The sequence below is a fragment of the Fusarium tjaetaba genome, assembly GCF_013396195.1.
Source record: "Fusarium tjaetaba strain NRRL 66243 chromosome Unknown NRRL66243_c0000042, whole genome shotgun sequence".
Taxonomy (NCBI): domain Eukaryota; kingdom Fungi; phylum Ascomycota; class Sordariomycetes; order Hypocreales; family Nectriaceae; genus Fusarium; species Fusarium tjaetaba.
In genome coordinates this window covers 46,080-60,602 of record NW_023501238.1, presented here as the reverse complement: position 1 = coordinate 60,602, position 14,523 = coordinate 46,080, and the positions used below count along the sequence as shown (strand labels likewise).

Below are 14,523 nucleotides of genomic sequence, written 5' to 3'. Positions count from 1 at the left end.
GTGTCTTCTGTGGCTCGCTTGTGGTAATGACTGTTTCATATGGGTCTCATGGAAGAAAATATGGGATATCTTGTCGACCATTGGGTTCTTTCGGCATCTTGAGGCCTGATGGAATCTCCATTTTTCTCGTTTCTTCACCGAGTTTCTTTCGACTCGGGGTTACTTGGGCTGTAGTTGACTCGCCTAAGGTTCTGAGGTCATGATTCGTTAGGTGCGCTAGCTACTTTAGTGCGACCTCGCTGTAGCTCAGTAGACCAGGCACTAACTCTATCACTATCCCCAATTGCATGTGATTCATTGAATACTGACATCACCTCCATCTGGACAAGACCTTGGAACTACCTTATCAACGTCTTTTGCTAGCTACTTTGCTCATTGATCCTTGTCCCTACAACAACAAAAACCTTAAGCTGGGATAAGCTTGTATCGCGACAATCCTCAGACAAAGATTGTCGCGATGGCTATTCCTTTCATCGGGAGGCTTCGCCCGTAAGTATCTCCCCTATTCGTCTTTGTCTTGGCCTAGAAGATCTGCGTGGCGCTCATCCACATTCTCATCTCTGCTCTACTACTATGCGCCGACTTTATTAACCTCTAATACGAATAGTCACGAATATCTCGCTCTCGTGGGATCATTTATTCTCGTCGGTCTCGAGGCAATCATTCGAGTCTTGACTTTGGCTTTGCGTGAGTCGCAGACCCTTTCCAAGCGGTGTAGGGGTCATACTAACAACAACATCGCAGCCCCATTTCTTGTTACGCTTTTCTATAGAGCTTCAAGACGACTCTTCAATAGGTTTTCTGCGCCTGCGAGGCGACGAGCGGAGAGTAAACGAAAAAGTTGGCTTTTTGGCTGTTTCTACTAGACTCGGACTAACATCGTACAGCGATATCCACCAAGGTACGAGACGCGCCAGACTTTGTTGAGCTGTGTCGCATTTGGGGCTACGAAGCAGAGGAACATATCGTTCAGACCAAGGATGGATATCTTTTAGGTCTTCATCGTCTGCAGTGGCGAAAGGGCGAAGAAGGACAGAAAGTCAACTACGGCCCCACGAGTCTGAAAAAGAAGGTCATCTACATGCACCATGGCCTTCTTATGAATTCAGAGGTTTGGGTTGCTCTCACGGATGAGCAGAGATGTCTACCATTCGAGCTGGTTGAGAGAGGTTACGACGTCTGGGCAAGTTTGCCTTGATTATTACGCAGCCCACGCCTACCTATTCACTAACACCTGTACAGTTTGGAAATAATCGGGGTAACAAGTACTCCAAAAAGTCAATCAACCAGTCGCCAACCTCCAATGCCTTCTGGGACTTTTCCATTGACGAGTTTGCCTTCCACGACATTCCGGATAGCATCAGTTATATCCTTGATACAACCCAGCAGGAGAGTCTCTCGTACATCGGCTTTTCGCAAGGTACAGCTCAGGCTTTCGCCAGCTTAGCCATCCATCCCAAGCTCAACAACCAGATCAATGTCTTCATCGCTCTCGCGCCTGCTATGGCGCCTGCCGGCTTATCTAGTGGAATTGTCGACGCGCTCGTAACGGCATCGCCTTCTGTTCTGTTCCTCTTGTTCGGTCGTCGTTCCATTCTCAGTTCCGCTACTATGTGGGAGACCATCTTGTACCCGCCCATCTTCAGCAAGCTCATCGACATGGGGCTTTCATTCTTGTTCAATTGGCAAACCTTCAATATCTCCGCGAGCCAGAAATTGGCTGCCTACCCACATTTGTACTCTTTTACGAGCACCAAGAGTGTGGTTCACTGGTTCCAGATCATTCGAAACAAATCCTTCCAAATGTATGACGATGACGTTCACCAGCCAATCAGTGTCACTTCAAGCAGCAAATACTCCAAGGTTGCCAAGTACCCGACTCGAAACATCAAAACACCAATCGTTCTGGTTTACGGTGGCAGCGATTCCCTGGTTGATATCAAGGTTATGCTCAAGGAACTACCCCCTCAAACTGTGGCAACCGAGATTCCTCACTATGAACATCTTGACTTTCTCTGGGCTCGGGATGTCGATACACAAGTTTTCCAGCACGTGTTTGATGCGCTTGACAGCTTCACTGATGCCGAACATACAAAGGAGGAATATGATCGTTACTATGTCAGTCGGCAGGAGAGTCTTCTAGGGTCAGGGTATGCGTTTGGGCATGCTCATCATGGCAGTGAGAGCGAGTCTTCGACACTTACACCAAGTATCGAGGGAGCCAATGGTGCCCAACTTACGCCCCAGCCTCAGCCACACCGAGCACGAGAGCAAGCGTCTGGAATTCCTTCTCCGAAGAACACGACAAGACACAGAGTGAAATACTCGGGTGAGATACCTGCAGGCGACCGACCAGCCACCCCTGAGATTTTTAAGAGTGCTGCGGGAAGAGACTCACCTGAAAGTGGATTGGATTCCCCAGTGGCGGCCAGGGTAAAAGCTGGTGTCAAGCGCAGCGGGAGTGTCGGGAGCAATATCAGCCTAGATATGCGAGAGGGTCGCGGTATCAGTGTCGGTGCGAGTAAGGCTGCTGGTGGCATTGTGACGAAGAGCGGCGCCAGCGGAACCAACGTGGAGGAGAGTCCTAGAAGGGACAGCTCTGCAGAAAAGAAAAAGAAGTAGGTGGCTAAGTGGAAGCGCAAGGGAGGAAGAGTTGGATTCAGTCATGTCTTCGATCGACGATTCAGAAATAATGCTTATTCTTTTTATCTGTTATAGGAGGGGCAGCGATACATCTCGAGCAGTACACGCACGTTACAATATGTTGGGTTTGAGAGAGCCCAGCTTTTCGCTATATATATAATGCACACTTGCATATGTCACGTCGCCAGGAATCGCGATAGGATGCAACAAAAGACGAGCTGGAGATCTCTGCTGTGCTACACTGATCACTTTCCGCTCCAAAGAGGCACAGCAATGAGAGTGTGACTCTCATCTGATAGGCAGTCAAAACAGCATGATGGTGCGAGGAAGTGTGAGTGGGCCATATGCAAGGCTCCTTTGATCCTTCAACTGTATTATTGAGGCTGAAATGAAGCATTTGATACTATTTCTTGATAGGACTACTTTCAATACATCCACAATCAAAATGGCTATGCATGTTGTTTTTCGGCCACCAAGGGCCGACGGGCTGATAGAATATGTCAGAGACTAACCGCAAACTTCGCGAAACACGAAATACGACGGAGATGAACTCCGATATGACACTTGGATCCTGCACCTACTTCTCTAGCCTTTACCCTGGTTTCTTTCTTATACAGTATATCTTTCAAGGTTGTTTGTATATAGGCAGACTGGACATTGGAGTTGAGGTCCGGGAGTGTTGCATAACGAACATTTATATATAAATAGGGCTACTCGTCTCTTCATTCTTGTCCTTCAAACTCTGGGTACACTTGCTCATATTCAACCTGCTCTCACTACCTCATTATGCAGCCAACCTCGCCCGCTGCCCTTAACGGGACAGAAGCTCCTGACATGCCCTTCTTTTGTCTTCAAAATCCCGAAGCTGGAGCGTGTGTCGATGATACGGGCTACTATCTCTATCGCATCGACCTTGCACCAAATGCTGCATTTCTTGCGATATTCACATCTTCATTGATCGGCTTCATCGTCACTTGGGCTTTCACTCGCAGAGGCACAGCTTTCAATGTCGCCATGATCCTAAGTCTTTTGTGCGAGATCATTGGATACAGTGGACGCATCGCGAGTTGGTACAATCGCTTCGATATGAATGCCTTTCTTACTCAGATTTGTTGCTTGACTATGGGTCCAGCCTTTATGGCTGCGGGTATCTATCTTTGCCTACGCAGGATTGTGTCAGCGTTTGGACCAGAGAACTCACGTTTACCTCCCGAATACTATACTAGATTTGTAAGTCATTGCCTTTGTGGATATTACTCGAACTTGTATCCTAATACACTGACTCTTTAGTTCATGCCTTGCGATGTTGTTTCTCTAGTCCTTCAAGCCCTTGGGGGTGGTATGGCTTCGGTTGCTTCTCAACAGTACAAAAGCGCAGACCTAGGCACAAACATCATGATAGCAGGACTCGCCTTTCAAGTTGCGACTATTCTCGCATTTATTGCTTGCTCAGTCGACTTTGGCATTCGGACTATTCATCGTCAACGTACCCTCGGTGAAGCAGCCTTTGACCAGCGCCCCGAAATCGTCAAAGTCCGAAATTCTCGACGGTTCAAAGCTTTTCTATGTGCTCTATCACTCTCTGCATTTTGCATTCTTTGGAGAAGTGCGTTTCGAGTTGCGGAATTATCTGAAGGCTGGAAAGGGCCCCTCATGGGCCATCAGTATATGTTTGTTGGGTTTGAGGGAATCTTGATTGTTGTTGCTGTGGCCGTTCTCAATATCTTTCATCCCGCCTTGTGTATGAAAGAGCTCTTGGAGATGGATGATGGTGGCCTCAAGGGCATTTGGGGATTCCGCAACCGCAAAAGCAATGCCATGATGAATGAAGGGTCTGTAGAGGATTCAGACCGAAAGACGCCCACGAGCGAAGCTGTTGCAGTTTAGACTTGGTCCGGTGCGTGTACGTTGTTGTATCAGAACGAGCGCTGGAAACAATCCCTAAGTTATATGTATAGGGAAGCCTGTAGACATTGAGAGGGCGGCATAAACGTCGAATGGACGTATTGTAGGTAGTGAATTATATGGATCCTATGGGTAGTCCCTATGTGTCTTCGAGCAGTTTAAGAGGTAATCCAAGCTGCATTCGGATGTTAGCCCGTGCCAAAAGTCACTTGTAGGCGTTTGACTGCATCTTCTATCATCCTATACCCTCTATCAATCACACCATGAAGCGAAAGAATAGAATGTGTCCCGCCTTTCACTAGCAAAGTCTCCACGTCAACTCCTAACCCCCTTAACTGCTCTCCAAAAGCTAGTGCCTCCGGTGCGAGAATATCCATCTCTGCAACAGCAATCCACGTCTTTGGAAGCTTTCTCAAGAGAGACTCGGGGGCGAGGTTAGGGCTTGCGTCCCATTGGGAGCGATGATCATCATGAGTAAAGTAAAGCTTACGATAATACTCCATTCGTGCAGGTGTAAGCCAAGGTGCAGTCTCGGCATTTGGCCTCCATATCCCTTCAGCTGTGGCAGTATTGTCCACAACGGGTATGAATAAGACCAATGATATAGGAGGGTGTGTAACAGTGTTTGGGAGTGAAGGCTGAGCTGTCGGTAAAGAGACTTCTGGGTTCGATGCAGATAATGCAGCGACAATCGCCAGATTAGCACCAGCTGAAGTTCCGCTGATGGAAATACGGGAGGTGTCTATCCTTTGTAGCTCAGCTGGGCGAGATGCGACCCATCTCACGGCGTCAATCGCATCCTCGACAGCAGCAGGGAATGGGTTTTCAGGGGCCAGCCCGTAGTCTACACTGACGACTATACATCGCGCTCCTGAACTTTGTGTAAGCATCGTACGATAAGACACAATCAGAGAAACACATACTCTCACAAGCCCAACAGCAAAGATCGGTGCCGTTGTTGAGTCCTCCAACTGCCCAGCCACCACCGTGAAACCAGACGAGGACAGGCCAGCCTCGGTCATCAGATTGGCCTGTTGGTGTGTAAACTCTCACTCGGAATCTAGCAACGTCATGGTCGTCAATGCTCCCTACAGGAATCGGTTTTGTTCCTCCAGGAGGAAGAGAATGTTTCTTGGTACGTATTGAGCCGTCCCAGCTACTGATCTCGTCTCTTTCGATATACTGCAGATGCGCCTCATGATAGGCGACATATTGGGGATCTAGACTGTCACGAATGGCGGGGTGGAGGGGCTGACAGATCTTGCGGTGAGTGTCACCTGTCATTGTAACGATTCATGGGTTTGGAGTAGGTTTCGAAGAGTTGTAGTGAATCAGATTGTGAGGTTGATTCAGTTGATTCAGAGGCGGGAGCTAGGGGAGGTCAGAGGTGAAACCCCACGCTTCCTCTAAACCCCCACTATTCAGAGGCCAGATCCGCATGCTGAGACTTAAGCTTACATTTCGAAACACTTTCTGCCAGTTTTTGAAGACAGAGATTATCATTACGTGTGCTCACAGCACTTTCTCAAATTCAAATTCCGAAGATGTCTTGAACATCTATTCAACAGCCTCATTGTAGCAGTAAAACAAGGTGACCCCAGTAGTCCGAACGGTGCCGTAAATAGTGGGGCAGATGCCGCCCGTCTCCGTAATTCTATCCCGACTTTGGAGTTGAAGTTGGCTGAGCAATGACCATGGTATAATACAAGGACAAACTTGGTGGTTTCCTGCGTGGAATAACACAGCAGTATCTTGTTATCGGTCCTTTCGGGCTTTACAACAACATATGTTATAATTTGAGATGGATTCAGCCCAGCAACTTCAAACTCCTATGACCTGACAGTTAGTTGTGTTACCACGTTCACGGCTTGGGCTTGGCTTGCTTATAGGTAGGCATGCGTAAAGTGTTAGGCAAGTCAACCTGCAGACTCGGTAATTCTAACGTTTCTTACGATGTGCCCAATTACTGTTGGCCATTGCTGTTTTCCTGAACAAAAACGCTGTCTATAAGTGGAAAGAAGATGTGTTTGTGAATGCCAAGCAGACTCAGCATGGGTGCTGTGGATTGAACGAGATGAAGCTGGCTCAGTTGGGGGTGATTATCTGGATTTCCGAGGTAGGGAGGTAGTTCATTAGCAGCCCAATTTTCAGGGTCCTTACTCCGTACACAAAATGCGATATTGGAGGTTGTAGGGCTGTGGCGTTAGGCGGCTGACATGTTTCGTTCGGCCTGGCCGTAACACGTCGAGTCGACATGCCGAAACCTAGCACATGCAGTCAGATGAGTAGGACATTCATCATAGGAATGTCACCGTAAATCAGCCCTATCGTTTTGTTGATGGGAGCAATGTCTTGGATTATTGCGCTTGGTGTGGGGGTCCTACTATAACCATGGGGTAGAGTCATTCACATGTGTTTACTAGATTGAGTCAAGGGTTCACCAACCGCCGTTGCTGTTTTTATTAGAGACTCTCGGGTAGATCAAACTTAACAATAGACAAAGCATAATTCATACAAAGCTTCAGTTCCAACGGCCTTGGGCGAGTACAAACAAAGGAGTTAGTACATAATAGGCTGCTTCACAACTGACCGTATTGAATGTTGAATATCAGACCTAAAATTGAGATACGTACGTATTCCTTGACCAATGGCATTCCCGTACCGAGGTGGGAGTTGCTGCTTGTCAAACAAAATACGAAGAGCCCGGGAGACAATATCCTTACTACTCCGTAGGTAGGTAGGTACCTATTATTGCGCCATCCGTGACGTCGGGTACGGTGAAAGTACTAAGTTGGATCCCGCTAATCTGACAGCGAGGCCGCCCAGTAACTAAGTGAACCCCCACATAAAACGCGATACATCATGAGGTGGCTCTTGAAATGTTGTATTTTGCACCGCCGCGATCAAACAAGAAGATTGCTTGTAATTAACTTTTAATCCGTACTCATCAGTAATTTTCAGGGATGTAAAACATTATCGGCCACTGACGCCAAAAACCCCAGGTCATGACCCGGAGCACGAGCCTGTGACCTAGACCATCCATCTATGTATGATGTGGTCGCACCATCAAGTCTCATGGGTAAATTCGAACAACAAGGTACTTTCAATGGCCAAAGACCGAATTCAAAAGATCCCCAGGGTTCCCCAGGCGATAATTAAGCACTGAGATGTGGAGTATGTGTTTGTTTGTACCCTGGGCAGGCACTGAATGACTATTTGCGATTCAGCATCACAAGGCAAGGCCGGCTTCTTGGGCCGTTGAGACTACGTAGATTAACTCTTTGTGTCGTTGATTGTGGCTTATACTGTAACATCACCTCAAGGCGTTCCCGAGGATAGTCCATGAATGGTTGGGATGTGTTGGATGGTTGGATAGCAATGACATGGGGGAAGCTTCGGAGCCTGATTGATCTTCAGTGACGTCTCATTAGTTTAGTTTAGGTTATTCCAATCTCACGTACCTACCTACCTACCTACGCCTGCATACTCCGTCTCTTCTGCTCTGCTCTGTTCTGTTCTTCTCCGTCGGATACAGTCCCCTTCTCTTGGGTTTAATCACTTTGTCTTATTCTTTCCCTTGTCACTCGCTAAACCCTGCCTTTGCACCAACCAGATTCTGACAGCTGAGGGCGAGACTGTTTTATTATTCCTTCTTCTCGTCACCTCTAGACTACCTACAGTCTCCAGTTGCCAGTCATCCGTCTCACACTGCAGGACGGAAAGGCTCTACATACTGTTCTCTCTCTACCTAGGTTATTAGCTACTAAGCTAGCTCAGGCCCAAATTTAACAGGACCCGACAAACAGACAGATACTTCAAGTGGAGGAGGAGGAGGACTCAGGACCCTGTTTGCCTAGACCAGACTACACTGTCGGTTCAGTCCTGTCCTGTCCTGTCCCGGCACTCACTGTCTGAGTAAGAGGGGCTTTCGCTCTAGTTTCGCTTCTCCCTCTCTCTCTATCTCGCTCAGACAATCCAATCCCAATTCCGCGCCCGCCGCTCTCGAGTCCGCCCATCACACATATCCAGTCCAGTCCAGTCCCATCCACATCCATCTCCGACCCAAGATCCATTTTCTCCGCTGAGCTCATTCGACTCGAGACCAGAGCCGACCCGACCGCCTCGATTTGTTTTTGCGCACAACAAATCCGTCGCTCTTTTCCTTACGTCTTACTCTGTCGGTGACGGCGGTCATCTTCAGCACCCGCAATTCTCTATTATATCCATCGTCGACGTCCTCGACCCCTCAATGCGACCCGCCCACGCCCACCAACCCTCGCCGTCCTATACGAGGTAGACGCCCGAACCGCCAAGCCCAAGCGGCACTCACATTTATTCTCACGACCATTCCCGATTCCCTCGTCACAGCTACCTCCATCTACAGCCACCTGCCGCCATGTCTTTTCGCGGTGACGACCAGCGAAGATATGGCCATGTGCCACCTGTGCAGTATCCGGTCGCCGGCCGCGGCCAAGAGTACCAGCAACAGCAGCAGCAGCAGCAGCAGCAACAACAACAACAGCCGCACTCATCCTACGACGATATTGGACGCCGAGCTAGCTTCAACGGCGGAGACGACGCTGCTTATATTCAACCACCCGCCAACCGATCTCCTGCCTTTGGTGGCTCAGGAGAGGATGAGCTCTTCATGAACAACAATGCGGCGGCCCGGCCAGGCTACGGTTCCACGAACAACGCGCTGTCGGGCTACCAGCACCAGTACCAAGATGTACCCCCTACGCCGACATACTCATACAATCCCCAAAGTTTTGCGCAAACTTCAGGCTTCTCGCGGTCGACATCCACCAACGCTCTACCATTCCGCAACCAGCCCCAGCCTCAGCCCCCCTCGCGCTATGCTTCGAATGCCAGCTCCTACACACCGCAGGCTTACGACCCTTCTGCTTATGCAAGCACCAATGTCCCACAACGACAAGCTTCTTACCAAGGATACAATACATATGGCCAGTCATATGGGTCGCAAACATCCCCTGGCTTCAATCACTCTACAGGAAGTTATCCCCAATCGGTGGCCTCTACTGCTTTATCATCCGGGTTTGAGCAGCCGTTACGGAGCCCCTCACTCAATGCATCGCCAGGCGCAGCACAGACCTCGGCATATGACCAGTCTTATAGCCAATACCCAGGCCAATTGTCTAATGGGGGAGGATCTTTCTCAAGCGCTTCGCAGCCTCCATATCCCACCGCGACGCAAATGCCAGTCGGGCCATATTACTCCCCGAATGAGCATAATTCATTATATAACAGAGGGTCTCGTTCAAACTCACAAGCCTCGCCTATGGGATCACCTGCGAACCCCGGATCAACATCACCCGGACTGCAACGGCACCCGACCAATGCACCCTTGCCAAGTCGTCCTGTCGATGATGAGCTCACCTGGAGTGCCGGACATGAACGCATTACGAGTGACAACCTTATGCAAGAGTTGGAGCTAGAATTGGGTGGCTCTGGACAAGGCTACCGTCCGCTTCCTGAGCCTGAGAATGGTCATTATGATGACGATCTTCATGGCCAGCGATTGCAACGTTTTGACTCAGGTGCCACTACGATTCCTAACAATGCTAGCCGAACGACATCCACGCGAACTGGTCAGACAGCTTATGAGCCTGAAGAAGATGATGACGCATATGGTGAGGCTGGTCTGATGGCCATGCGGCAAGCTGAGCTTGACGAACAGCGCTTCAGTACCGGCTTCGGATATACGGACATGCCTGCTATGCCAGAACCCTCTCCAGAGCCCGCTCCTATCAACTCTTTGCCAACGAAGGTGTTACATACTCACCCTGAAGAGCAAGGCCACAGCAGCGACAGTGATTTTGCTGGTGTAGACTTGGGAATGCTAGGGGGTGGATTTGGTGGTACTTTGACATACGGCGGGGATGTTGGATCTCCACCCGCCTCATCCGGCCAAGATACTGGTCGACCCCTGCCCACGCCAGGCTATTTCACCCGTGCATATGATCAAGGGGAAAGTGTGCCTGCGTTCAAGACGGCAGAAATAGACTACGGCGGTACAGGAGGCTTGCAGCCCCCAACACAACATCGGCTGAGCTTCGACGAGGAGGATGAACGAGTATCACTGCGGTCTCGACAGAGCGGAACGGAGTCTCCTAGTAAGGATGAACTGCAAGATCTGTTCTACCACCCGGGACTATCAAACCGACCCCTCCCAGCTATCCCGGGGCCAGGATCCGATAGCAGCTCGATGCTCTCGGTTCAGACCAACAACCGACAGCAATACCAACACGCATACTCGCGTAGTACCGATTCGCGATTTGGTGCGCCGGATAACCCTGAAGCTTACTATACGGGAAATCAAGCTTACAACCTGCAACCCGAACGATCCATCTCTTTGGCTGGTCATAGCCATACTCCTCAGGTGCAAACACCTGCTCGATCCAGGACTGATGCTGCCGAAGAAAGGAGGAAGCTCGCCCGGCACGGTCATCAGCAAGTGCCATCGAACCAATCATTCCCGGAATATGAGACTCCTGCTGGCTCGATAGCGGCCTTTGATGGAATCACACTACCAAGCGGCCGAAAGAAGAAGTTCATCCCTTCCAAGCTTAATGCCTCTGATTTCCGCAGATGCGCTGAGCCATGGGCGCTCAGCGGTCTTGAAAATTGGATTCGTGAGATGGGAGAAGGTGAGATGGATCTAAGGACCAAGACGATCGAGGAGGCTTTGATCAACCTCTTCACTGGCAAGATTCCTATGATGAATGTGGCGGATGCCGAAGTTCTTAGCACACATGTAGTATCACTGATGCTGGAACGAGGTGTGCTTGTACCTGATGAAGAATGGGTCAAATTTGGAAACGGCCGCATCTCTGGAGTTTTGTGGCAACTGACCGGCTCTGGTTGCTATGCTCCCAAGGTCCACGACGAAGAGATTGGTGGCCGGTGCTACTCTCATCACTGCACTCGTACTATCAAGAAGGTTGACTTGGAGGAGCTCGCCCAGGACTCTCAACCTGCAGACGAGTGGCACGTCTTTTATGGTCTCACCAAGGCCGACTGGGAATCAAAGCCCAAGAAGGAGGTCGAGCGTCAGAACATTTTACACGAAATTGTTACTGGCGAGGAAAACTATATCAAGCAGTTGGATATCTTCCGCAGGTATTACAGGGATCAGCTTCGGGCCATGCAACCTCCTGTCTTGAAGCCCGAGAAGCGAGACAAGTTTTTGCATACGGTGTTTGGAAAGCTTGACCAGGTCCAGGCAATCAACAAGGACCATCTTTTGTCGCAGCTCAAGTATCGACAACAAGAGCAGGGCCCTTGGATCATCGGCTTCAGCGATCTGTTCCGAGAATGGATTCGCAAGGCCAAATCAGTCTATATCGAGTATGCTTCGGCTTACCCCAACGCAGTCTATCAGGTTCGAAGGGAGGCCGATCGCAATATTCTCTTCAAGCGATTCTTGGACGACATGCAGAAGCAAAAGGTGTCTTCGAAGCAAGATTGGACACATTACTTGATCGCGCCTATTCAGCGCCTTCAGCGTTACTCCCTTCTACTCGACAGCGTCGAGAAAAAGATGCCAACCGACAGCGAGGAAAAGACGAACTTAGCCAAGGCCATCGCGGAAATCCGACAGGTCACTCTCGAGTCCGATCTCAAGGTCGAAGAACAAAACAAGAGAGTCGAAATGATGGAACTGAACAGAATGCTCGTGCTGCGGCCAGGTTTCCATTCTGTTTTGAATCTCGACCACCTTGGCCGTGAGTTGATCTTCCAAGGCGACCTACAAAGAATGGGATCCAAGGGAGTCAGATGGGTTGACACACATGCTTTGCTATTCGACCACTACATGATCCTGGCCAAGACGGTGACTCCCAAGGAGGGCAAGGACAAGAAGTATGATGTTTCCAAGGAGGTACGTGAAAGTCTAGTGCACAGCTTATGGAACCGCATCTAACCAGGCGCAGCCCATCCCCATGCCTCTCCTGTTTCCTGAGAGCATCAACGACGAACCAGTTCAGAAGCAAAAGGGCATCACTGCTCCATTGGGAAGAACTACGGCAGCGGCCGCCTCCAGCACTCAACTTAACAAGGTCAGCAGTAACACTAGTAGACCTGGTCTGGAGCACGCAGCGACAAACTCGTCTATGGCCTCTGGTACACCGACCGGCTCGAACGACACCGAAGGAAAGATCCTGTATCCGTTCAAGGTCAAGCATCTGGGTCACGAGGTTTATACTCTGTATGCATCGTCAGCCAAGGATCGTGCCGACTGGTGCAACATGATTATCGAAACCAAGACAAGGCACGCCAAGGCACTCTTCTCTCAAAATGCTGAGCCATTCAGGCTGCGGGTTCTCGCGGATGCAGCTTTCCACTACGACACCGCCTCTATGTACGCGAGGTTCTCCAGTGTTGCAGTCAAGGGCACTCCTCTTGACCGGGCAATTCACGAGTTGGAGAGCGTACTAGGACCGGCCCAGGGCGTCGCCCCTGTATGCCGTGCTCAGGTCAACTGCGCTACCAGCTTCACTGCCTTTGGCAAGTCTGTTATCGCGATCGGAACTGATTACGGAGTTTATATCTCGGAGCCATCAAATCCTCGCGGATGGCAGAGGGTATGTGGCACCCTTTTCTTCAATCTACTATAGCTAACAATTTCATTGCAGACGGTCCCAGCAACTCGTGTCACTCAAATTGCTGTCCTTGAGGAGTTTTCTGTCTGCGTACTCATTGCCGACAAGAACCTCATCTCATATCCTCTAGATGTGGTCGCCCCGGTGTCTGACTTCTCGGCCCCTGTAAACGACAGCCCTCGACGGGCACCACAGAGACTTGCCAAGGACGTCACCTACTTTGCGACAGCTAAGATGAAGGACAGAATGCTCCTGTTCTACAAACGAAAAGAAGGCCTGCATACATCATTCAAGGTTCTGGAGCCTATCTTCCAGAAGTCTACCGAGAAGAAGTCTCGGCTCTTTGGCGGACGAAAGACCGGTGGTGGTGGATGCGCGGAGACATTCCGCGACTTTGACGAATTCTTCTTCCCAACTGAGTGCTATTCCCTCAGTCTGTTCCAAACATATATTGCAGTTGCGACAGCGAAGGGAGTCGAGATGCTCACCCTGGATAAGAAGCAGCCTATGTCTATCCCCGACCTTAAGGCGCCTGCAATTGCCAACATTGCCAGCCGCATCCGAGATCAGAAGCCGCTCGGCATGTTCAGGCTGAACGAGAACGAATTCATCGTGACATATGAGGACTGCGCTGTATACGTGGACAAACACGGCGATGTCAGCCGCACGCTGATCATGGAGTACACGGGCAAACAGAAGAAGGCCCGTGGTGCGACCATGTATGGACAGTATCTGCTCCTCTTTAACGAGGACTATGTTGAGGTGCGCAACGCGGAGAACGGACGATTGCGCCAAATCATAGCCGGTCGAGACGTGCGCGTGCTCGATCTCGGCGTCCGTGGACCGACTGGCCGAAGCACGTTGAATCCGCAGTCACACACTAACGGATATATGCAGTCGACAAGCGCGGGTAGCGAAGGGTCAAAGGGCACCGTCAAGATTGCCATGGCCCATCCGGAGCTCCCAGGTCGACAGATCGTTTTGGAGATGCTTTTGAACGACGGACACACGGAGAAATGAGAGGAAGCGAATGATTGATAATGGTTACGATGATGAGCAAGCATCTCTAGAGACTCAGTACCCACCCGGCGTGGGCACAAGATCTTGAAATGTGAATGACTTGAGATCATGAGATGAACAACCAAATTGATGGGTTGTTCAGAAGAAAGGGATAGGGCTTATCTTTTCTTTGAGTCTGTACATGTACATATCGGCACTGGTCTGGTTCCTCACTTGACGCTCCATGGCCCAAGCGGCCAGCTAATGATTGGATGGATGGCTGAGGCTATCTATGGCGAAGGGAAATATTTGTGGCAGGGCGTTCATAGGTGGTGTATAAGAAGTTGCTGGTGTT

The 14,523-nt window shown here is 50.0% G+C and overlaps 4 protein-coding genes across 4 annotated transcripts; 3 read left to right on the top strand and 1 right to left on the bottom strand.

The window, feature by feature from the left end:
* Positions 1-457: 457 nt before the first annotated feature.
* Positions 458-2,622, top strand: FTJAE_2440 (lysosomal acid lipase cholesteryl ester hydrolase; the record flags this gene model as incomplete). The annotated part of the gene is made up of 4 exons (XM_037348634.1): positions 458-489; positions 608-687; positions 888-1,177; positions 1,243-2,622. The coding sequence occupies 4 exons, from the start codon at positions 458-460 to the stop codon at positions 2,620-2,622; spliced, it is 1,782 nt and encodes a 593-aa protein (XP_037210454.1).
* An 807-nt stretch (positions 2,623-3,429) lies between these two features.
* On the top strand, positions 3,430-4,530 carry FTJAE_2439 (RTA1 like family; the record flags this gene model as incomplete). Its single annotated transcript, XM_037348632.1, has 2 exons — positions 3,430-3,873; positions 3,934-4,530. The coding sequence occupies 2 exons, from the start codon at positions 3,430-3,432 to the stop codon at positions 4,528-4,530; spliced, it is 1,041 nt and encodes a 346-aa protein (XP_037210453.1).
* A 206-nt stretch (positions 4,531-4,736) lies between these two features.
* FTJAE_2438 (esterase lipase thioesterase) lies at positions 4,737-5,832 on the bottom strand (the record flags this gene model as incomplete). The annotated part of the gene is made up of 2 exons (XM_037348631.1): positions 4,737-5,419; positions 5,472-5,832. 2 exons carry the CDS (start codon positions 5,830-5,832, stop codon positions 4,737-4,739), a joined length of 1,044 nt encoding a protein of 347 aa, XP_037210452.1.
* Positions 5,833-8,944: 3,112 nt separating this feature from the next.
* On the top strand, positions 8,945-14,189 carry FTJAE_2437 (GDP GTP exchange factor Rom2p; the record flags this gene model as incomplete). The annotated part of the gene is made up of 3 exons (XM_037348630.1): positions 8,945-12,448; positions 12,495-13,151; positions 13,203-14,189. The coding sequence occupies 3 exons, from the start codon at positions 8,945-8,947 to the stop codon at positions 14,187-14,189; spliced, it is 5,148 nt and encodes a 1,715-aa protein (XP_037210451.1).
* Between the last annotated feature and the right edge of the window lie 334 nt (positions 14,190-14,523).